This window comes from Lagopus muta, chromosome 1, assembly GCF_023343835.1.
Source record: "Lagopus muta isolate bLagMut1 chromosome 1, bLagMut1 primary, whole genome shotgun sequence".
Classification (NCBI taxonomy): domain Eukaryota; kingdom Metazoa; phylum Chordata; class Aves; order Galliformes; family Phasianidae; genus Lagopus; species Lagopus muta.
In genome coordinates, this window is record NC_064433.1 from 130314509 (window position 1) to 130338288 (window position 23780).

The window sequence follows — 23780 nt, forward strand, 5'->3', positions numbered from 1 at the left end:
TTATTTTTAGATGCTTTTGAGGAACTGATTTGAAACCTATGTAATTCAAAGAAATTCCAAATGTCCAAATGGCGTTTCCCTAATTTTTAAGTAGCCATGAGATTAGACATGAATGAACTGCTTCTCTTTTCTATGAATATCTTTTGTTCTGTAACACAATACTAAAACATATAGCAAGATAGTCCATGGAAAGTACCAGCAAGAGAGGGACCCATGGTCTCCCGTTTTTTCATATGTGTAAATCAGGATAATCAGAATGTTTCTAGCTGAACTTTGGAAACTTTTCTCTTTCTTCTGTTTCTGCTTGCTGAATTCGTGAGCTGGTAGATTTGAGCCTAGATGAAACAGCACATGAAAATATGTTCTTATTGATAAAATCATTAGATGTTAGGTGGTTTCAATGATCTGTATTTTTTTCCAAAGGCAGGGAGTTAAATTTACTAATTAGGTGGTTTGGAGAGATTTAGGTTAGTGAGGTGTAAACTGGTTGTACCTAACAGTAAATGAAGTTGATGCACAGCAGTATGACAAGAGGCAACATACAGCAAACAGCAAATTTCTGAAGACCAGCCCTGCAGAACTGCAGGTTTGTTATTCCCAGCACTTTTGTAAGGAGAAGAAATACTTATGAAAACATAGTCATGTAAACATAAATGCTAGCTTGCAGAAAAAAAAAGTCTGATTCTAGCACCTTGAAATGTTGTTTTTCAGTTTCTGCACTGTTACATCTGTGTGAACACTTATGTTCTCATTAGAAAAATAAGGAGAAATCTATTGATCTGATTTGATGATATTGTAGCAACAAGCATAATCTAAATGGTGCATATGGGCAGAAGCAATAAGGAAGAATACATTTAGAGGAGGAAGTATGATTTCTGTAGGAGATGGGAAGCACTTAAGAGCATAGACCAAATCAGATATACTCAATAACAAAAACACGGCAAAGAGGATGAAGCTCCAGTGGCATAAACTATATAATATCTGACTGTAGGTGGAATACTAAAAGAGCAATAAATTAAGATTTTGCCTGAGAACTAACTCAGTTTACAGAAGGAAGATACCTAGCAGGCAGAAACCAGGAGAAAAGAGGGAAAGGAGGGAAAGGAGGGAAGTGTACATTCTGGGTTGCATTCAGTCATGCATCAGAGCATTTTACACAAATCATTACTTTATTGTTTACTAGGAGAAAACGACATCTCCTTTACATGAGTGCAACCTCATCAAAATATGTAGTAGCATAATGTTCGCTGACCTTGGCCCATTATTTATAAATTGTCTGAATTCAGTCCAGAAATCTGAAATGCTCAACAGAAATTGTGCAGCTTTTCTCCTATGGTTCTATTCTAGAGAACACTTATCCAGGCATGGATATGTCACAGATCTGGTGCATTAAACCCCTGAAAATGCTCACAACTAACTGCAGATATGTGTAAACTGCACACTGTCACTGTTTATGAAGGTCTTCTCAGTATTTCTTCTCCTAATCATTTGTCAAAAGTGCAGAATACTTGAATACACTAAGAAGTATATTTTAAGTAAAATTGTGATAGCATTAACATGATAATGTAGAAATAGTCTGAAAGCAGCAACTGCTTATGCCTGGGCTGCAGCCTATGTTCTCTTTTTCTGAGTCTCAGGATTGCCAAAACAGAGCTACACCTCTGCTTTGTGTCTTCTTCCTTCACTGGCCTTTTTCATGCACCACATTTGCATCCTGACACTGAGACATCAGTCTGCTTTTGGAAAACTGCAAGCTCCAGATCCATAAAATCATAGAAGTCTCTAACTCCTTTTTACAGCCATTCAGTCCAGTATCAACGTGGACTCTTGTCTCCGTCTCCTATACTTCTGGGCTTTTATGCTTTTTTTTGGTGAGGCAACCCATCAGCAGATGGCATCACGTATCTCCACACACTGTACAGTTGTAGCTTGGCACTACCACCTCTCCAGTACCACTGGACTCAGTGCACATTGTTTCACACACTCTTGAGGGGCATCTTTCAATTTCCAGGCTCACACTGGTGTATGCGTGCATTGCAAAGTATGCATTTGAATAGGACTGAGATATGTAAACTGCTTGGTGGCGTTAGCCCTAAGTGTACTTGGTTCCACAATTTCAGATTTAGTTCAGTTTCTACTTCTAGCACTATAAATTATCTAAAATAAACTCCTTGAATCTTTCATTAGTGACGATCAATGACAGCGACCAATGAATCAGATCAGCATTAAGTACGAAACTGATACTTCCAAATGCAATCGACACATTTTTCTTCCCATAAATTAGAAAAAAATCTGATTAATTTATTATGATTAAGCCCCATTAAAATTTGAACCATTTATTTGATGAGATTTTTTGTAAAGTAGTTAAGATCATAGGTAATGTAGGAGCCCACATCGTAAATGCACCTTGACACCTTTGAAAAAAAAAAAACCCATTGCCAATTTTTATATGAATTGGAGCTCATTTTAAGTCTGCATGGGAAAGGTTAGTGCAGAATGATGAGGCAGCATGGCTGAGTGGTTCCCCAGGCAATCACTTGTAAACTGTCCTGGAATACATCCAAACATGGGGACTTAGTATTTCCTTCCCTGAAAGCAGGATAAACAGTCCAGACACATCCTGACTGCTTGTTGAGCTAAGACATAAGTGCACACATCCCTGCTTCCTCATACTCCCCAGTTTGAAAGAAATCAGCGAATGTGCAGCAAGAAAGTCATGGTTTATTGCATTTTTCATTTCACTGAGCTTAACAGGCCAGTGTTTTATCCATCCAGCAGGCTCTCTTCCCCTGGACTTTCACTGGCCTTTATCTTTCCCTATTGAAGTTTTTGAGCAAAGGTATCCGTAGCTTATTTTAGGTGAAATTTTAACTGATATCTTACGCAGTGGCACTGCTACTTCCACACTGCTCTGTTCCAGACTGCTTCATCCTCTTCAGGAAGTTCATATCTGACAAAAAGAGAATTTAAATAACTGGAATATGTTATGAATGTATGACAGTCAACTGCAATTCTAACCTAACAAAAAGAAGTGGTTAAATTTTCACAGTTCTCGATATAATTTGTATCTGTCATTACTAGAAACACCACACAACCTCACATTTCAGTCTTTTTGCTTTGTTTTGTTTTGTTTTGTTTTAGTCAAAGGTAGGTCAGTCGATTCTGAAAATACAAAGTATCTAAAATAAATTCTTGCGATCCAAAAAAGCACTATTGCCTACTGGTATTTTTCAAATCAATTTTAAATAAGTTTTCTAGAATTCACGGCTTCGGGTTAAGATCTTGAAAAAGTTGCTCCAACTAATGAGTCTTCATGTATTTCAGGTGGCTCGTAAATGAGCAACAAATTACTTTTCTGAAATGGTAACATTAACTGTAAAACAGTGATTTTTCAACGCTTAGGTGGGATTACTGGAAACATGAGTTAGTGTGACAGGAAGGCACTGAATGTTTGTCTCATGTGCATTAGCACAGAGCCAGGATTTAAAGCCTGCATGCCTGCACGTACAAATGCAGGTATCATCGACGTATCTGGTAAGAAAAATAAATCACTTATATTTATGTGTATGTATTTATGTTATCAGGCACCCGCTTTATGTATCCACTTGTAATTTTTCTGCCAAGTCATGTTATTCAAATCACAACACATACATCGATATTTCTTACTAATGGCCTTTTCTAAGCATAAAATAAATCACTCTACTGGAGAACAGGGTCTGAATTCAAAGAAAGTCAATTCTTTTATTAGTGCAAATGTGTTTGTTACAGCTAGTTGTAAAAGACGACCAATCAGCCATATTTTTCAAATAGACCCATTTCTTTCTGTAGGGTCAGAGTAAAAAATGTATTTCCCAGTGTAGCATCAGATGCTTTAATGTACTCAACATCCTGCAGCAGCTCCTACACTGAAGGTGAGCTGCTGGGTTGGGGATAATGTATAAAAGCTGGCCATATATGAAGAAATATGAAAATATGAAGAAGTGTGAAATGAAGCTGGACATAATCTGGTGTGCTATCTCATAAAAGAGATGATATAAAACTAGCTCAGAACTCAACCAACTTTGCACTTGGTGTAAATAATGCAACTCCTTCAACTGCTTCAGATGATGTTGCTCCTGCAACAGTTGTTGGCATTCATTTTGTCCTGATTGCATCTCCCTAGAAGCCCATCACGCCCTCTTTCTGCAATACATTTTATAACCCCATAGAACCCAGCAGTGTCACCAGGATCAGAGCAGGCAAGGATCTGTCAGAAATAGGGACATGCAGCCAGAAGCTTCTCCCTTGAACAGAAACAAGACCCTACGTGTCAGGCAAACAGTGTGGTTTGCCTGGAGGCTTGTAGGGCAGTTGCATGGTAGCAGCAGCCAGCTGGGTGCTGCACTGTCCTGTGGCAAGGCAGCCAAGTCCAAGAGCTGTGCTGCTAAAAGCCAACCTTAAATCAGGGGCTGCACATATGGGTGAGGATGGCAGAGGGGCTGTATGAGGGGCTGTAAGGTTGGAGGAGATTAAGGAGACAGATGTGGAGAAGGAAGCCGCAGCGGATTTGTAGCTGCAATTGTAATTGTAAACTGCAATCTCCTGAATTGTAATTGTAAACTGCAATCTCCTGAAGGAGAGCAGAAATCTGTCCGTTTTGTTGTGTTGAAAAGGGAAAATGCAGTTTAGTTGGGATTTTAGCCAATTAAAAAAAAATCACTCAAATAAAATGTGAATGGTGTTGCAGTAGGAAAATAAGGTCAAGAATATTAGCCTTATCAATCAACATAAATTGGAAAGAACACAGTTCTGGCTTCAAGCTCCCAACTAATTTAAATTTTACATAGACTAAATATATCTTCATCTTCAAACAGTATTTTCACTTTGAATAATGTATCTCTTGTGTTTATTTGCTAACTTCCCAACTGTAAAATAGATATTTTAGCTATCTGATTCATTACCGTGTCGTTTGCTTCAAAGGCATTTTACCTCTACTTCACAAAATCCAATTTTTTCATGATGGTATTTATGCTATGCATATGCGAGTATCGAAAGGTAATAATTAGATGCATCTGCTTACACTTGCCAGGAGCAGATGTTAGACAAATTAAGATGAACATAACTATCACTCAACATCATTAAAGAAGCAACTCTAATAATTTCCGAATTTTGACAGGCAGTTAAATATTCTACATTGGCATATTTATGCTATTTGCAAAAATCTCATGTACAAAACTATCTTCATATGCAGCTGAATGAAAAATGAATTTTGTAAGTGTTCCAGGTCACAGTTTCTACTTCCATTCACCCTGGAATAGCAAGTTGTCAGCCTTGACAGCAGTGCTTATTAACACCGTGGGACAATCACACCAGCTCACAAACAGTGCAGCAGAATTCTAACTGATTCAATACAGTACTTCAGGAAGATAAGGACATAAAGCCATGTTGTTGATTTGGGCCAAAATTTCACCCTGGTGTGTTATTTCCAACTCTTGCCAACGGTGAAGGCTTAAGAAGAGTAGAAGAATAGGACTAGAATAAATTGTGGTATGTGTTTGATATTCACTTGGCATCAAACTATACAACAGCTCAAGGGTTTCTGAGACCTCTGCATATTTCTGATGTCAAGTAGTGGGTAAGAGCTGCCCAGTTTAAACACATGCAACTGCATGCATATGTATGAAAAGAAAGATTCTTTCATGTGTTTTGAATTCAACATCTGGTAATTCCTTCTGCTTCTCTTTGTTTTTTTCACAAATGTAGAAGTTTTGGGGGAGTTGGACTCAGTTGGATCTCTTGAGATCCTTTCCAACCCCTGAAATTCTGTGATTCTGTGATTCTGCAATTCTGCAGTTCTCTTCCACAACATTGATCTTTGTACAGATATCTACAATATACTTCTTAGCTGCTTCATTTCCATGCAGAAGAGTCCTTCTGTGTTTTGTTCTGTCTTTATGTAGGACATGTTCTGAACCTTTCATCATCCTTTCTGGCAGTTCTTGGGACACTGTTACGCTCTGCCCTGCTAGGGATGAGAATCATATCTGCATTCAGTATTTAGTATGTAAATTCACAAAAAAGTTGTGGTACAATGATTTTTTTTTAATTTCTTTTCCAAACAGCCTTGATATCCTGTTTGCTTATTCTGAATTCACAGAATGTAGAACTGATCTCTTCATAAAACTGCTGATTGGTAACACAACTTTTTTTTTTTTTCTGGAGTGGTCTTAACTCAGAAGCTACTACTCCTTCTGTAATTAGGATTACTTTTTTCACTATTTCCTTCACTTTCCATCAGTATTGATTTTTATCTTTATAATTACCAAGCATTCAGAATGCTGCTATCCTTCTGCATCTTTCATTTTTACTGTTCTGTGAAATACTGTAGCAAATATAAATAGTTTAATGTGCATCCCCTGTCTGTGCTTTTTATGAGGATAATGACTGGAATGGAGCCCTGCACAGAACCTCATTCAGGTCTGCTTGTGACCTCTGCTGTTGTGAAAACTGACTATTACGTTCTGATGTTTGTTTCTTGTATTTTGTCTGGTCATTAATCCATGGCTTTGTTGTTCTACAAAGACCATTTGATGATTTTTTTATAAGCCCTTAGCAGATCATTACTGTAGTTTGGCTTGTTTTTGGATTTTGTTTGGTTTTTGTTTATCTTTTTATTTGTTTCTTCTTGTTTAGATGTGACTTCATATTTTTAAATGCATTTCTCCCTTAAAATAAAATTATAGAGGTAGAATTAAAGATAGGCTGCTTGGGTGAATATAGGAACAGACAAGTGATGAGGAAGGACAACGCCTATTTGGAATTAAATCTAGGTAGGGATGCCAAGGATAACAAGAAGGGTTTCTTCAAATACATCAATATAAAGAGGAAAACTAGGGAAAATGGGGGCACACTAGTGGAGCAGGGACCCTGGCGGCAGCAGATGCACAGAAGGTAGAGATATTGAATGTTGTATTTGCTTCAGTCTTCACCTACCAAGACAGCCCTCAGGAAAACCAGAGACCGGGGAGAAAGTCTGGAGAGAGAAAGACTTTCCTTGATTGAGGAGGATTGCATTAGAGATTGTTTAGGCGAACTTGACATCCACAAGACCATGGCTCTTGTGGGATGTATCCATGAGTGTTGAGAGAGCTGCTGGACATCATTGCTAGGCTGTTTTCATCTTTGAAAGGTCATGGCAATCAGGATAAGTGCTTAAGGACTAGAAGAAAGCAAATGTCAGCACAGTCTTCAAAACGGACCTCAATCTCTGGAAAGGTGATGGAACAATCCTGGAGGCCGTCCCTAAGCGTGTGGAAAACAAAAAGGTGGTCAGGAGTACTCAGCATAAACTCTCAAAAGAGAAATCGTGTTTAAACAACCTACTTGCCTTGTGTAATGGGACAACTGGCTGTATGGATGAGAAGAGAGCAGTAAATGTTGTCTACCTGGACTTCAGAAATATGTGACCTAGAGGGCCTTCGTGGAGACTGGAGGCTGGACTAGATGATCTGCAGAGGCTCTTTTGAATCTCAACTATGCTGTGAAATTTCAATCTTTCTTTGTTTTTTACTTAAAAGTAATTTTTTATATACAGAGGCCCATGTTATGATGACTGTAAACAGCCTTTTCTTCAATTTGGAAACAAGTTTCTTAATTCTTGTATGATTTACTTTTTGAAATTAAATATTATTTTTACAAAACTTTAGACTTTTCTTGGTTTTAAAAGATCATTTCCCAATTCCATCAGGGTTATGGTATAAGTAATCTCTAGCAGCTTTTTGACACATTATTTATGCATTGCTCACAACCAAGTCTTGTTTTGTTTCAAGTTTCACCAAAAACACTTCAACGAATCAATCACCAGTGGTATCATTTAACCTTGTATCACACTCCAACCTGACATTTATCCAGTCTGTGTGGGGGTGACCGAAGTTTTTAATTACTAATTTGTGTTTTCACTGCCTCTCTTTGCACCTCACTGACACCGTTGTTGTCTTGATTAGGCAGCGGCAATTTATTTCTATTACTTTTGTAGGCCTGGAGTTTTAATCCATACAAATCATGTATACAAAGTTTTCTTTATCAATGTATCTTTCTTTTTCTTGCCTATATAGTTTGCTTTGTGTTGTGTTCTCATGAATTGCTTGCTTCTATTAAATCTCTGATGTTCATATTACATCAATATTCTCACTTCCAACCAGTTATCCTAGTTCCTTCATTTTACTGTAGCATTTCAGTAGCTGCTGGTTGCTTATTTTTCTATGCTATAATTAAATAGTATTTCTGAGTTTAAGATGAGCTCAACTTTTGTCCTATATGAGTTTTACCATCTCCTTTCTATCTCAAGGACATAAATATTTTATCATTTCAGCCCTTTATGATTCATCACTCAAAGCTAGATTTTTTTCTGCATTTTAATTCAGCCCCCTTCTCTTGACTTCCAATTTCACAGTCCCAGCAGCTTTATCTGAACTTTGTTTAGCTATACAGACTTAGTCTGTTCCAAAAGTTGTGTCTAAACCTTTCATCCTCACACTGATGTCTGAGAGACTGATTCTACTGTCAGCATGAAAAAGCACCGCTGAAACAAGAGCAGAGAGAGATGATCAAGAATATAATTCGTATTTGAGGATCATTCTAATTATTCTATCTGATTATTCTAACAGAAGTGCTCTGCAGAACAATAATCTCAGTCTGAAAGCAGCATCATATAATGTACCCTACAAATACTTCTTTTGGTCACCCAAAGGCCTAATGGGGAACATGATTTCTTGCCTTCTAAATGTGTTTTGCTGTGTCCAGGGTATCTGACAATGGCGTATGAATTAGGTAGGTAACTGAACAGTGTTTATAGGCTGTACCTGTGGTAGGAAGAATCCATCTTTTTGATAATTTGACTTATTTTGCATTTGAGGAGTGTCACTGAAATCAGCACATTCACTTAGCTCAAGTGTATGCAAGTTATTTTTGTGTAGGAAAAGTGTTAACAAACAGCAGATTAACTGTTTAGTGAGAGAAAAATGTGTAAGTGAAATGTATAGACCAAGTACAAAGTTCTCAATATTTTCATAAGGATTCCAGGGAAATAGGAATATCTACTTCTGCCGTTCCAGTTGGTACTACATTAAGAGAAAAGTTGCAGTACACATCTAGTGGCTTTCTGTGTTTAATCACTTGAAGTGAACACTGCAGAATGCATTCACAAATGTTCCTTTGTGCAGATATCCTGTATTGCACATATATGCTGGTGTCAGAAAATAGCCTTGTGGAAAATATGTTTACTGTAGATAGATGAAGAGGAAAGTAACCAACATACAATTCACAGCAGGATCAGTTTTGCTGTAAGTGTTCAAAGTAGATACAAACCCCTGGGAGTGTCAGCTGTCATCAGAGAATTCTGCTTTAAAAAGCCATGGTATTAAAACTGGAAATTTGGAAGATCAGTCGTTAAATATGCGTTTCATGCTGATCGCTTAGACTGTTCTGTTTGTGGCTTCAGAACTTGGGCAACAGCATAGCTTGAAACCCTCCTTACTTATTTCTGCAATGATACATCTTGCTTCCCTAATTACAAAAACTATTAGCAGCTCTTTGCAGAGTGTTCAGATCACATGCAGGAGGGGAAACATCTCCTCAGCAAGCCATTTTCCTTTAAAATCTCTCAGCCTAATTTTTTAAAGGGCACTGGCAGGGTATGCTTTCTTTTCCAGTTCTTTCACAAGCATCTGTACAGCAAGAAGTTTGTGTGGGGGTTGAATATCACGTATGCTTGCAGTATTTCTTTTTGGATACAGCATTTGTCTTTAAACTAATTTATTTTGCTTTTTTTTTTAACAAGTTTTAAGAGTACAGCTGTCACATGATCTGTTTACCCTACCTTCAGTAATGAGATTCTAGAAAAAGCATCGTTTTCCTTTTGACTTCCCGTGCATCCCGATTTTATCACTGCAAAATGTGAAATTGGACTTAACATTACTGATAGAGTGAAATAATGAAGTCAGGGAAGCTGGAATGTAAGTAATTGGTCCGACAGAATGGACAGAGACTGAGCACCCCTTGTCTGCCCTGGCAGCCAGGACCTGTCCCACAGCCCCCATGAGCCGGAGCAGATAGTTGAATGCAGCACGGCGGCTTCAGCACTGAGCAGCCCCCTAAGAGTCAGGCCAAGGTCAGGATGGGACAGGAACCCATGGCTGATCCCTGATGGAGGCCATGGCCAGGCAGGACAGGCCTTCAAGAGTTGCAGCCCGGCCCTGTTGTGGCCATCCTGGGGCAGAGGCTGGTGGCCCTGGGTTAATATTGGGGGTCTGGGCAGGCTGGGACAGCGAAGTCTGTGTGTCCCCTCTGAGCCCAGCACAGCCACACAACATGTGCTGCAGTACTGCTATGTACATGGAGAATGTTTCAAGTTACGCGTTGTAAAATCATTTGATGGCCAGTAGATTCTCACTCGCTTTCTCAAATGGCATTTTGTTCACACTGCCTTTCTTGAACAGGATTTCCTTTAAGAATATTTGGTGGCTCAGATAATCACAGACAGCAAGTAGAAATTTGGGCATCAGCCTTGATGCTTTAGCACCAGTGAGACTGGCTGGTTCCCAAGTCAGAAAATAAATAGATTTGGAGGTGAGAAAATTTAAGATGTTTTGGAGTAAATATTCCTTTTTTTAAGCAAAAAGTGTGGATGAGAACAGACATGTATTTCAGTTTTCATTCAAGTGCATGTTTTCCTTAGCCTTCGATTTCTAAATATAGTGTTGTTTTATTTCTTAACTCTTGGGTGATTAAAAAAATAGTACACAAGTGCTGAAGTTTCTTTAAAAAGGTCTTTTGACAATTCTGTAGTGGAAAAAAGACTGCAGAATTTTCAGTCTGAAATATGGCTTTCACTGAAGATGATTTTAGATGGTTTTCATGTTTTGTGATAGCAAATAAGAATGGCACAGAGTTATGTGTTTTGAATACTTTGACCATAAATGCAATTGTGTACGTACAACTATGGAGGTAGTTGGTAAACTGCTGTCCTGGGACACCTTACTGACACTAAAGGGATTAGATGTAAACAGAAAGCAGTGGAGAAATATGACAAGTAGCGTCAATGTGTAGAGCTTTCTTTATTTCACTTTTCCTTCAGATTTTTACTGATATTTCAGGTAATGTCAAAGAGGGCTATAATGCGACATATTTCTGGAAAGAATAACATAGAAGCGTGACATTCTCTGAAATGAGTACCGAACAGATCCCAAATTTCTAATCTCTGCTCCTATCTCATAGCTGGCAAGAAATCCCATAGCTTTAAGATTTTAGGGCGCTAGCTCAGTTCTGTAACTCAGTGGTGGCACATCCCGTGACTGTGTAGGAGGAACACTCCATTACCTGTCAGTTCCCATCTTTGTAAGGTCAGCTGCTTCAATCGTGGGAACCAGCTGACAGCTGATAGAGGTTGATTTTTTTCCTCCCTGTAGGTTGTTAGCAGGATTTCAATTAGTGCAATTAAATGTACCTGTTTTCTTGAGGTCCTGTCAGCTCTAAAATAAATAAATTGGTTCTGCATGAAACAGATTCAGTATTCCACTAAGCCTAGGTTTTTTTTTCTTTTTTTTTCTTTTTTTTTTTCTTTCTGATGAGTGATTGGGTTTTTTTAGAGTGTATATGTTATTAATTAATCTCATTTTTTGTTATCTTTTGAGTGTATAACATAAACATTTAAATTTTTTTTTTTTTTTTTGAGAACTCCATCAGGTGGTGATTTTTATGTTTCATCTGTCCATTATCAAGTGGGTTTTGATTGCAGTTTTCCACACAATCTTGGGCAGCTCTGGAAGGGTATAATATGCTTCTTTTAGCTAGCTTTCTGCCAGCATATTGGAAGGCATTATATCCCCAATGTGTAAATTTTTTGTGTACATTAGCTTTCCTTTGATCAGCCCTTTGGGAATAGAAGCTCCTGGTTACTTAAAAGTGTCTGGTGTCAAGACCTACAATACTTTGAATCAGAGAAAGGATATTCTAAGTACTCTTCCCCCTACCTGTGAAGAATTAGATAGCTTTCTTGTCATCTTGTCCTGACTTATGTCCTTGGTCTGAAATATTTGCATTATTTCTGTCTCTGTATTTGCCTGCCAAACTTCGAGCGAAGTCCTTGCTCACATAGCAGCTAGTGTGCTCTGATGTCTGGATAAAAAGAGCATCCCAAGACTAGGATGGCATCCCCAAAAACTTACTGTGTTCAGAGGCACACATAAAGGAAGAAGCCAATGTCCAGCTTTTGAAGGGTAAGCTCCCATGGCTGCAGCAGGAACACACTATGAGGCAGCCATAGGTGAACGTTGCCTGGTTACTCCCTTTCTTCCTGCCCAGAAGCTTCTCCTCTCTGATAGTGACCACCACTTCACACCAGAAAGCAGGGGAGAATGCTGCTGGGGCTGGTTGCTATGTCAACCATGTGTGCAGAAAGCCCAGTGCTGGTTGGTATGGCAACCTTCTCAGAGCGCCAAGAGATGCTCGGTGGGGGAACCGGTTCTTTGGAGATGGGAACTCTTGTGCCAAAGGCTGGGAAAGGACAAGAGTGATGCGGATTGTCATTTATTTCTTTGGAAAACTACATTTTGAAGCATCAAATAGGCTCTTCAAGGCTAAATATGTCCTATACCTATCTATAACTCCCTGTGCTTTAGTAGAAGTGGGAAAAAATAATGGTCACTTCATATAAAGGATATGAATATAACATGGATATACAGAGGATCAAAGTGAAATTAGTGTAACAGATTCCTTAACACTGTACTTTCTTAACAGAAGAATATTTTATCCACATCGTAGAGAAAATGTGCCATGTTTGTAACCTGTTGTTATTGTAGAGTTTCCAAGTGATGTTGGACAGAATTCTGAATCAGGATCTCATAGGTGAGATGAATCTTAAACATAACAGGGAGACTACAAAATATTAGAAGATGTTTTGGCAACAGAGGGTCTGTGTGCATGTGTCCATCTCCTTCACTCGAGTTCTCATAAACTACTAACACCAGTCTCATACAAGGTTCTGACCAGAAAGTTCTTTTGTAAAAGGCTTTGCGAAGCAATAGGCATTCAGTGACAACTGACAAAGTTATGTACAGTATTTTTGTATTGGGAAAATCACAGAATCACAGAATGGCCTGAGTTGGAAGGGACCTCAAGGATCATGAATCTCCAACCCCTCTGCCACATGCAGGGCCACCAACCTCCATTTAATACTAGACCAGGCTGCCCAGGGTCCCATCCAACCTGGCCTTGAACACCTCCAGGGACGGGGCGTCCACAACCTCTCTGGGCAGCCCGTTCCAGCACCCCACCACTCTCTCTGTAAAGAACTTAATCAAATTGTCAACAGATAAAGTATAATGGATAGTGTTTTTCTATAGTGTGAATATTTTTGAACCTTTTAGAACATTTTGAATTCTCAGAAAAAACATTTAAGTGATGAGCTCAGACACTTGAATAGTATTGCTGGTAAGTTCTGACTTCTTAAGGCTAGCCATTCTGAATGTCTTTATTATTCATGTTTAACTGTAACTGAATTAATGTGTGCATGAACTATTTCTCAGGTCTTTTCTGTGTGTAGTGGAGGAACAGATTTACAGCTGTGTTGTCGTGCATAGGATTCATGAGTTTGGCTTTGCAATTCACTTCGGACTTATTGGAAAGAAAGTAACTCAATCATCAGTGCTTCTAAAATAGCTCCTTATATTGCAGTAGCCATATTTAATTTTTGGAATGTAAAGGAAGGTAATTTTTACTTACATGGAAACTAAGGCATGGACTTTCTTACATCTTTTTATCCACTGAATGAGTATTTATTTAGCTCCGCCAAAAAAAAATCATCTATTAGCCGATGTTAATAATTACAGTGTCTATTGGTCAAGAGAACAATGTGAATTTATATCCAAATGCAAATCTAAGACAGGAATTTGCATTATCAAGTGTATGTAGGACTGTATTCTCAAGAAATTGAATACTCTTTGGATAACTCCTTTTTATGTTTCTAGTAATTTTCAATACATTTATTCTGAATGAATAATTTATTTTGATTAACTGACATATTTATAGTATTCCATCATAATTATTAATTATAGTGTTCTATTGAGCAGTCATTTTGAAAAAACATTTTTACAGCTAATGGATAACTTTTACATTCTGAATGCATAGCAAACTGTAAACAGTGATCATCAATTTTAGATCCCTATTTCTGTTAAAATGCTTTTAATTTTATTTTGATGAACAAACTACGGTTAAATTTTTTTCTTTCCTTTTTTATTGAGTGGAGGACAGAGAAGCTAAAGGTAGGCAACACTGTGATGGTACACAAACAGGTTTGTTTTTAATATTGCATTGTATTAGTATTAGTGGTTAATTAGTGGCGAGTGCAATAAGGTGCTCTTCTGGAGTACAGTACAATGTTTCTGCCTGTCTGAAGTGCATCAAGTGATAATCGTACTTCATACAAGTTATGTTCAATCTGACAACTATAATGCAGGAAAGACTTAAACATTTGTTTGAATGTAGTTAACTTTTATAACATTTGTATGTAATTCTTGCTTATTTGGAAATAATAGATAATGCTTATGAAAAATAGCTATATTATGATCTATTTAAATTGGGCTGGATGCCTCTTTACCATTCTGTCTGAATTTTTTTCCAAGTATTATCTGCTATTTGAGTTTTTTCTTTTGTTTTTCCCAAGGGAAACTGTGTTGAAAAAACAACAATGTATCTGTATTTCCTTACATTACTGACATGACTGCAGTAGATGGTCCATGGTCTTTGAATATGTAAAATAAGTCTCTTGTTGCCTGTGCAGTCAAGCTTTGCCCATTTTGAAGACATTTCATAGAGTCACAGAATGGTTTGAGCTGGATGAGACTTTAAAGTCCACCCAGCCCCAACCCCCGCCATAGGCAGGGCTGCCCCCCATCAGCTTAGGTCGCCCAGTGCCCCATCAAGCCTGGTCTCAAGCACCTTCGACTTCTCTGGGCAGCTGTGCCAGGGTCTCACTGCCCTATTGGTAAAGAATTTCCTGCTAATATGTAAACTAAAATCTTTCATGTGCTTCAGAAGCACTGTGTTCATTCTTCTGTCAGGGCTTTTGAACGTTATTTTTTTGTTGTTGTTGTTTGTTATTATCATTCTTGACCTGACATATCTATTAGTATGAAGAACTGGAGAGGGGGAAAGGTGGACCTTGAACGTGTTATGGTATCATAGGGAAAAAAATATGATTTATGAAGGCCTTTGCAGTTGAGGAAATTGACTGCTGCTCTGTGCAGTAGTTAGAATTTCGTAAAGCTGGAAGGTCTGTATCATCTTTGACAGAAGCTGTGGTGGGATTAATCTCTTCTGACTTTAGACATCTACCTTCTTGACCACTATATCAGGGGTAGTCATCATAAGCATCCCTGAAGGAAGGTGATCCTAAATAAACTTTTTGGGCTACTTACCTAGGAGTAAAAATCCATTTTCTCATTTTACCTGAAAAATGTTACCTGCATTTTTTTTCCAGTCCATGTTCAAACCATTTCATCATTTTCGTCTGGAGTGCAGAAAAAGGAGAAAATTTCTTTTGTGGGTACAGAACCTCATAAATTGGCTAGTCAAAGAATGGCATCCTTGTAGGTTTTAATACGCTTAGATTCCAGTGGTACCTTTGGTGGAGCTGCCCTGAGGAACTTTATAGTTGTTTGTGCAACCAGAAAGTTTCAACGCTGTTCTAATATGTTTGCTGCCGCTGCTTTTGTAGCTATAAGCTATCAGAACAAGAGTAATGGTGAACAAGCATGCCTCTTATTCAATTTGTAAACTCCTTTCTCTGTTTTTCCCTGACACAGTAAACTTCGGTTAAATAAATAAAATGAGGGAATGTCATTGCTTATATTATTGCACATATTTTACTTAGTTAATTGATCCATTCATTAGCTGTTAGCATGTATTGTTTTTATCAAAGGAAAAAGGAACTTAGCCTAAAACACTCCTGTGTACAAATGTACTGCTTCTGTCACATTTTAGTGCCATCTAGGTTCTCTCCTTTCAATAACATATGGGGACAGCTTATTTCTTTATTTCTGTCTTGCATTTTGCACATTTATACATAGTGAGCTTTATGTCTACAGCTTTCTTGATGTCAGACTGCAAACGTTACAAAACTCAAACACACAGCAAATTCAGAATGTTAATAGAAACAAGCTTTAATTAAGCCCAAATGAAACTGTTGGAGGATGCTCATTCCAGTACATCAGCATCAACAAGCTGGTTGCATGGAACTGAGCTCCTCCTAATGGAGCAGGGCAGGCACAACGAGTGCTGCTTGGTTGATGGGCACTGACAGTGAGTCCCACTGCAGAGAGCCTCCAACAAGAACTGCCACACATACTCCTGGGCAGTCATCTCAGATCTGGGTTTTAAAGGATGAGCTCCCATTCACGCAGTTGCATGTGGGCTGCTTTCTCCCATTGCTGGTCCTTTCTTTTCAAAGGTTTGTTAAAATAGGAACAGCTTGCCCTTGATAACTATAATGATTTATTTGCTAAGCAATTAAAATTGATTTCTTAAAGCTATAGCAGCTACCTCATTAGAGAGAATGAATCACTGAATAAACAGTGCAAAGTCTCTGAGAGTGAAAGGTGTGCTGGAGTTTCATTTGCTTTCAAGAAGAAGCTTTAGGGGCTGAGGGAAACAGAGTCGGATCACTGCCTAAAGTTGGGTTGTCTCCACATGAGACCCATTACAGGAATGGTCTGTTCCCAACAGTTGTACTTAAAAACCCCAAGCAGCCTTTTCCCAAACAGGCAGCAAGCCTGAGGGCTTTTGTATCAGCAGCTTGTAGAACCAGATGCAAATGCAGGTATCCTGTGGTTTGCACACCTGCTGCTAAATATTTAAATGTGTTTGGAGATGGCATAAATTTCTCAGTGTTTTGGGAAGAGTTTTTTCATTTAAAGCGCTTCTCTAATTTGAAAATCAGAGTTTTAATGACCTGTACTTACTGTCCCGTTTCTATCATGGTTAAATACAACAATATTATTAGACTTAAGAGCAGTGTTTTCTTTGATTTCAAACATTAATTTCCATATGCAGGGTATTATGTTTAGTTGCGTATTTCTTTTATTTCTTGCTTAAACAAGGCTGTGTAAAAATGAAAATGTTCTTCCACACCTTGAAAACCATGTGGGAAAGAAAACAAAGCTTTTTCATTTCAAACAGGAAATCTGGCTGTTTCATGTGATTTTCATCTTTGCTGACATCGAACTTGGAAGCACTCCCATGCACCTTTATACGTTTTGATAGTAGCACGAGTGAGGCATATTGTCTAAAGCATTATCATGACATGACCTAAGCAAGTTAGCATATTCTGAAAAAAACCTGATATTTTCAAGCTGAATCTTTTAGGTTTCTATATCCATGTTTTGGATATTAAGTTGGCTTAGCGATCACAGCTTACAGCTGACCCCATAGACTTCTACTGGCAAAGTTATGAAAACCAAACACTGACTTTAGTATGTATTAGATGTCGGCTGTTGGTGAGCAAAGCTCTATGTGCCTGCCAGATGCAGTCTCTCACAAAAGCACATACATAAGCAACAACTTGGCAACCAGTTTTTAGAAAATGATTTTGAATGTTGTTTTCAAATACTTCTAGGGTTTTTCAGTTCATCTATCAGTTTTGAAAATAGGGAAAACTATAGTATTTTTATGTTACATTGCTTATCATTTCACAGAATCATCATTTTTAGGTAATTTTTGGGACTGCATGTAAGAAAAGGAGGAAAAAGACAAAAGATAACAGTAAGAGCTGCATTTCTTAAGGTTTTGAAAATCTTTCTTAGACCACAATGATACTTGAATTATTAGAATCATTTAATAGCTGATAGGAATATTTAACATTTTGATTAAGCTTTTTTACATATACATATATACAAAATAAAGCAGCAGTGAAGTAAACAAGTGACAGAAAAATACTTTTTCTTCTAGTTGTGCCATGAATTATTGACTGTTTATTGTACTTCTGTTTCTTCTTACCAGGATTACACTTTGACTATGTATTTTCAACAGTACTGGAGAGATAAGAGACTGGCATATGCTGGCATACCTCTCAACCTGACGCTTGATAATCGAGTGGCAGATCAACTCTGGGTGCCTGACACCTACTTCTTAAATGACAAGAAATCATTTGTGCACGGTGTTACTGTGAAGAACCGAATGATTCGCCTTCATCCAGATGGAACGGTGCTTTATGGCCTCAGGTCTGTACTTTCGTGATGAAGATTTCACAGCCATTGTTATGTATTGTTGATATTTGTTTCCTGGTACAAGGTTATTACAGTGTGCAGCATATTATGTAACCTTCCCTGCAACTCTGAAAGATGCCCATAGAAAATAAATGACACAGTCAATGTTTCTTAATTTTGCCAGAAGCATTCTCAGTCAGGTTTTATCTGTTTATGTAGAGCTGCCATATCTGGAAAGCCCAGTGGCTGCATGAAGCAGAAAGGCAAATATTAATTGTAAACCTGAACATTTTGCTCAAAATAGAGGCAGTAGGTTTGAATGTGTGTGCATATGTTCTCTGTAGAGAAAAAGAAAGCTACAAACAGTTCTGGTTAAATGGATTCAGTACTGTTAAGACCATGCCTCTATGTACCTTCAGCAATTTTTTCAAACAGGGATCAGCACTACAGCATTTTATATTTCAAACGAGAGCAACAAAGCATCCTTACATGATCCTGTGTTTTAGGATTGGTCTGTGTTTTCTTTGTTTTCTATCATAACTTTTATGAATAAGAGTGCCAGAAAACCCCTGCCTTAATAAATGTACATAATTAAACAAGCCAAAAAACTTGATGGAACACTCAGCAGTATAAAAAAATTCCTTTCTTTGGACAGGTAAATTCTGTATGCTCTGGTGATTTGCACAATATCGGCAAAACAAGTCTTTGGTAATGTAAACTTTGTTTCCATCATAGGAAGTTTTCTTACATTTTTAATTGTGGGACAAAGTATAAAAATGAATGAGATTTGAAATGTGCTGCACATGGATTAGATTTACAGTATCAGAATATTACCTGTTTTGTTTTTTTGTTTTGTTTTTAATGAGCGGGTGAACTCTTTGTCTGACTTGGGTCTTGGTCAATCACCTTTAACTCCTTTTATATTATAGCCCACACATCTGTAGACAAAATTAAAACAAGACAAAATAAAAATAGTCTCAACCTAGTAAGAAGTTTCAAATAAGCTTAGTATTTTCAGAAAACGTATTTAAAATTAACTTAAGCAAAATGAGCTTTTCATTTTGTGTACTTTATATGCAATATTGAGCACTGCAAGCATAGGATTCTTTCACAGGTAGTTAAATATAAAGAAAGATGCAAGATATGCATCTCAAGAATCATTCCCAAAAGCAAAGTAATGAAAAATAATGGAGTTTAGAATCCTTGTGGTCATAATAATGTATAAAAGTATATCTGGCACGTTCTAAAAATATTTGGAGTCATCCAGATAAGGATTTTCTGTTAAACTATATTTGAATAGGATAGTGTCCAGTTCTGCAAAATGGGAATATCCAAACACTTGACTTCATTGTACTCGCTTGACAGGGATTTCAACAGTGTCTCATGTGTGGCAACATTCTTTACAAGCTCTCAAACAACATGCAGCATTTGTGGTCAGATTTTGCTAAATGTGAAGCAGTTGATTTACTTAATGAAGAATTACTGTCTGAAATTAAAACTTGGCAAAATAAAGAATACTTTGATCAGATGGAAGAAAATATCTAACCCTTAGCTCTCCTAATCCAAAGAGCTCAGTTTTATGTTGCTTTATCACTAGCTTTTCTTCTTGCATTGTGTCTTGAGAGCATCCTGGTGGCCTTGGTCTCAAGGTGCAGGCTGGAGACAGTGATTCATCCTGTGGGCTGAGACCAGAACCTGGAGTTTTATGTGCCACAAAATACGGGGTCACTGAAAATAACAGAAGAAATTTTGGAGGGTTGCAACCAATTATAGAATATCCACAGAGCAAAGCAGTTCCTCAAAAGAAATGTAGCAGAAGTGATCCTTAGGCCACAAGGGCTCTGTGTTCTCTTCTGAATAATGTGGAATTTATCGTACTTTTGAAATGCTTGCCCTTCAGTTATCCAAGTTTTATGTCTACTTCAGAAAAAAACAGTTTGCTATTGCAGCAAAAGTCTATGAAGATGAGGGAATGGGACTGTAGCCTTTTGGAGTATAAGTTGTTTATGGGGAATTTCTTTGAGCATCATACTATTTTTTTTCCCACCTTGTTCAGAACAGTAGACAAATTTAGGACTGTGCAATGCCTTTTCCATAATAGATCAAAACAGAAACAAAGGCATTATAGGCTGACAATTAAAAGCAGTCTTTTCCACTGCTTGTACACTTGTCATATGTAGACTAATTGTTCTCAAGCAGTACAGTGTTAATAAATAAATGGAGTGGAGGAATGTATTTATTTTATATGGAAGGTATCACGTGGTTATCACCCATACATAAAACATGATAGATGTTCACAAGATGGAAAAGTTAGTTGTGATGGTCAGATGTTGCAGCTGGACTTTTTTTTTTTTTTTTTTTTTTTTTTTTTTTGATGAATATATTTCTGAATTAAGATAAAGAGAGGATCAAATTATCTGTCAGGACCATGACCCAGTCAAATAAAATGTATTTGTATCACTTCAACTGATTTATATTGTAAACTTTTGGGGTATAGAGAGCATTTTTCTGTTAGTTGTTTATGCAGCACCTCCTAGAACATCAACGATGGTGTCCCTGTACAATCTACCAATATATGAAAGGTGATCAGTCCAGGGCCACTAAGATGATCAGAGGGCTGGAGTACCTCTGCGATGAAGAAAGGTTGAGGGATCTGGGCTTGTTTAGCTTAGAGAACAGAAGACTGGGGAAACCTCATTGTGGCCTTCCCATACCTGAAGGGAGTGTATAAACAGGAGGGGGAACAGCTGTTTACAAGGGTGGATAGTGATAGGACAAGGGGGAATGGTTTTAAACTGAGACAGGGGAGGTTTAGGTTGGATATTAGGAGGAAATTTTTCACTCAGAGGGTGGAACTGGTTGCCCAAGGAGGCTGTGGATGCCCCATCCCTAGAGGCATTCGAGGCCAGGCTGGATGTGGCTCTGGGCAGCCTGGCATAGTGGTTAATAATAAAGTAACAGGGAAGATAAGAGAAGCTATATCCAGAGGACAGATAATTAGAATGGAGAATTTTAACAATTAAAAATATATTGTGTTTCTTGCTTCCAAACAAAATATATGTGCATCTGTGTTCAGCTTTATCTTTATCTGGCTTGTAATTGTTTCCCTGTCACTGCTGTAATGATGACTTCTTGAAATCTTGTCCTGCTGTGTAAGGAAGCATCCCATCCCATAAATAATAAACCTTTTCTTTTTGGTAGCATGCACAAGTTAGAGAAATTAGCATTTGCTTTTGTTGAGCATTCGTGCAAGTTAAGTTTGATTGCTTGAAAGTTCATTCAGCGGGGACCTCTAAGCACTCAAGTTACTTTGAGTAAATCTGCTAAACCTATTCCTTTCTACATCTAACTGTATCTTTTTTGTTTGTATGTTTCTTACTGGTTATTTATGAAATTAAAATCTTACATACTGCATACATAGTATAAAAAGATGCTTGAGCAGGAATGTACAGATTCTTGTATGGAACCAGGGCATCTCCCAGCAGACAGCTGGAGGTGGGTTGACCTGAAGTCATCCTGTAATCAATACCTGATACCTGAAAGCTTATGGGACTTAATATAAGGGCAGTCTGAGGGCACATAGAATGGACAGCAGTGGCAGAGGCATAATCCTGCCCTAGGCTGAGAGGGGCAATGATCCAATGTGTGCCTTTCCACTGTCTGCTGGTAGAACACAAATGAAAATATATCCTTGAGCTTTTTTTTGTTGCTTGACCTACCCGTTGCCTTTCTGCCCATACAACTGTCTCTCCCCATACAAAGAAATTAGAATGCTTTCTTACAAAATCATTTTCCACAGTCATAGAGGTGTGACTTCTACTATACTGTGAGATGGTTGGAGGGGATATTGCAACTCCCTTCCCTTGGATATTATGTGAAGTTATCTACCTGAAATAAGCTATTTGCTCAGGAAAAGCATTTTTTTCTTCTGTTTCTCAGTGAACTGGATGAGACATTTATAGTAAAAGCAGATGTGGGGCATTTTATTGCATGAGAGTTGAATAAAAACGTCTAACTACTTCTCTCATCTGTAAATGCTGCCCATGAATTTTAAACCAGTTTACCAAACTAGTTGGCTGTCATTTCAAAAGCCTGAGGGATGAAACAGAAAGTTCTGAACAGGAAAAAGCACATGGACAAAACTTAAAATTGAGAGTCCCATCTTTTCGAGGAGCATTTAATGCATTTTCCCTTCTGTGTCATTAGCATAAATTATCACCAGAATATTATTTGTTCAGGAATTAACTCTGTACAAGGTCCATGCTGTGTTTAAATTAGAAAAGGATCAGTAAAGAATGGACCTAATGAGGCCCAGAAAAAAATGTGAAATTCATATAAAGGCACTAAAAAGAGATTGATAAGAGATAATCCATAATGATGAGATCATTGACATTGCAATGATAACTATGACTCCGCAGTATTCTGAAATACACTGGAGGTTAATCACAAGTTAGTGCACACAGTTGTATCTTTCTAAAAGTTGAATTAAAAAAAAAAATTTACTAATTATGTCAGTCCATTAATTCGAAAAGAAAGGCCAAATGCTTTGTGAATGTCTTAATAAGTTGTTTCGGTCATGCATGTGTGTGTTGCTGACACTCTTGGTATAGAAGAGTTGGATTAAAAATGCAGATTCATCAGTAGTGAAATGGTTTAAAAATTCATCATTAGTGTGCTATATTGCCAGCACTGGAAATTAAAAAGCAAAAATGTATTCTGAGTTGGGGGGAAAACTGAAAATTCAATATAACATTTCATTGCAAAATCTCTTTTAATTTACTTTTGAAAACTGGAGAAAAAAACTGAACTTTAAACAAAGCGGTTTGCTGGACTTGCAATGTTTCTTCAACATTTCAGGCTTTTTTTCTCCAGCTGCCACAGAAACAATAAATGGGTTATTCACACAGCTCTTTCAATTTTGACATTTGTAGCAGACTTTTATCACCTTGTGTTTTCTTCTATAGAGTCATATTGTTTAATCTCAGCAAAGGTTTTTGAAATATTTGCATATGCAGATAGGTTCATTGAGCCCCAAACGGACTGGTCACATGAGTGTAAGTCTTGGTGAGTATTTCCGTTGAGGTCAGTGTATCTGCTGTTGTTGTAAGCTGCTGCTCATTGTAAAAGTATGGACCAGATTTTTAATTATGTAAAGCTATTCTTCAAAGAGAATCCTCACTGTGAGAGAAAAAAAAAAAAAAAAAGAGCAATTAAAAGAAAAAAAAAAGGATTACAAGCTGTATAGCAATTCTATTTGGTGTTTGTATTTCAGAATCACAACCACTGCAGCTTGTATGATGGACTTGAGAAGATACCCGCTAGATGAACAAAACTGTACTCTCGAAATAGAAAGCTGTACGTACATAAGAAGACGCATGTAAAACTTGGCACAGATGTGGGGTAGTTTTCCATTTATACAAATACAGAACATTTTCACTGGTGTCTATAACCATGGTGTGAATCAAGTAATTATCATCTGCTTCTGTTTATTTATTTGACCTTTTAAACATACAGATTCATACATGTCTACGGAAGGATCCATCC

The 23780-nt window shown here is 37.7% G+C and overlaps 1 protein-coding gene across 1 annotated transcript in view; it reads left to right on the forward strand.

Moving 5' to 3' along the window:
* The window catches only part of GABRB3 (gamma-aminobutyric acid type A receptor subunit beta3), a 112820-nt gene that overhangs the window by 62929 nt on the left and 26111 nt on the right, over positions 1-23780 (forward strand). The window contains exons 4-5 of the mRNA XM_048930880.1: positions 18031-18251; positions 23509-23591. Coding sequence (XP_048786837.1) covers positions 18031-18251; positions 23509-23591 — 304 coding nt within the window. The remainder of the gene's footprint in view (positions 1-18030; positions 18252-23508; positions 23592-23780) is intronic.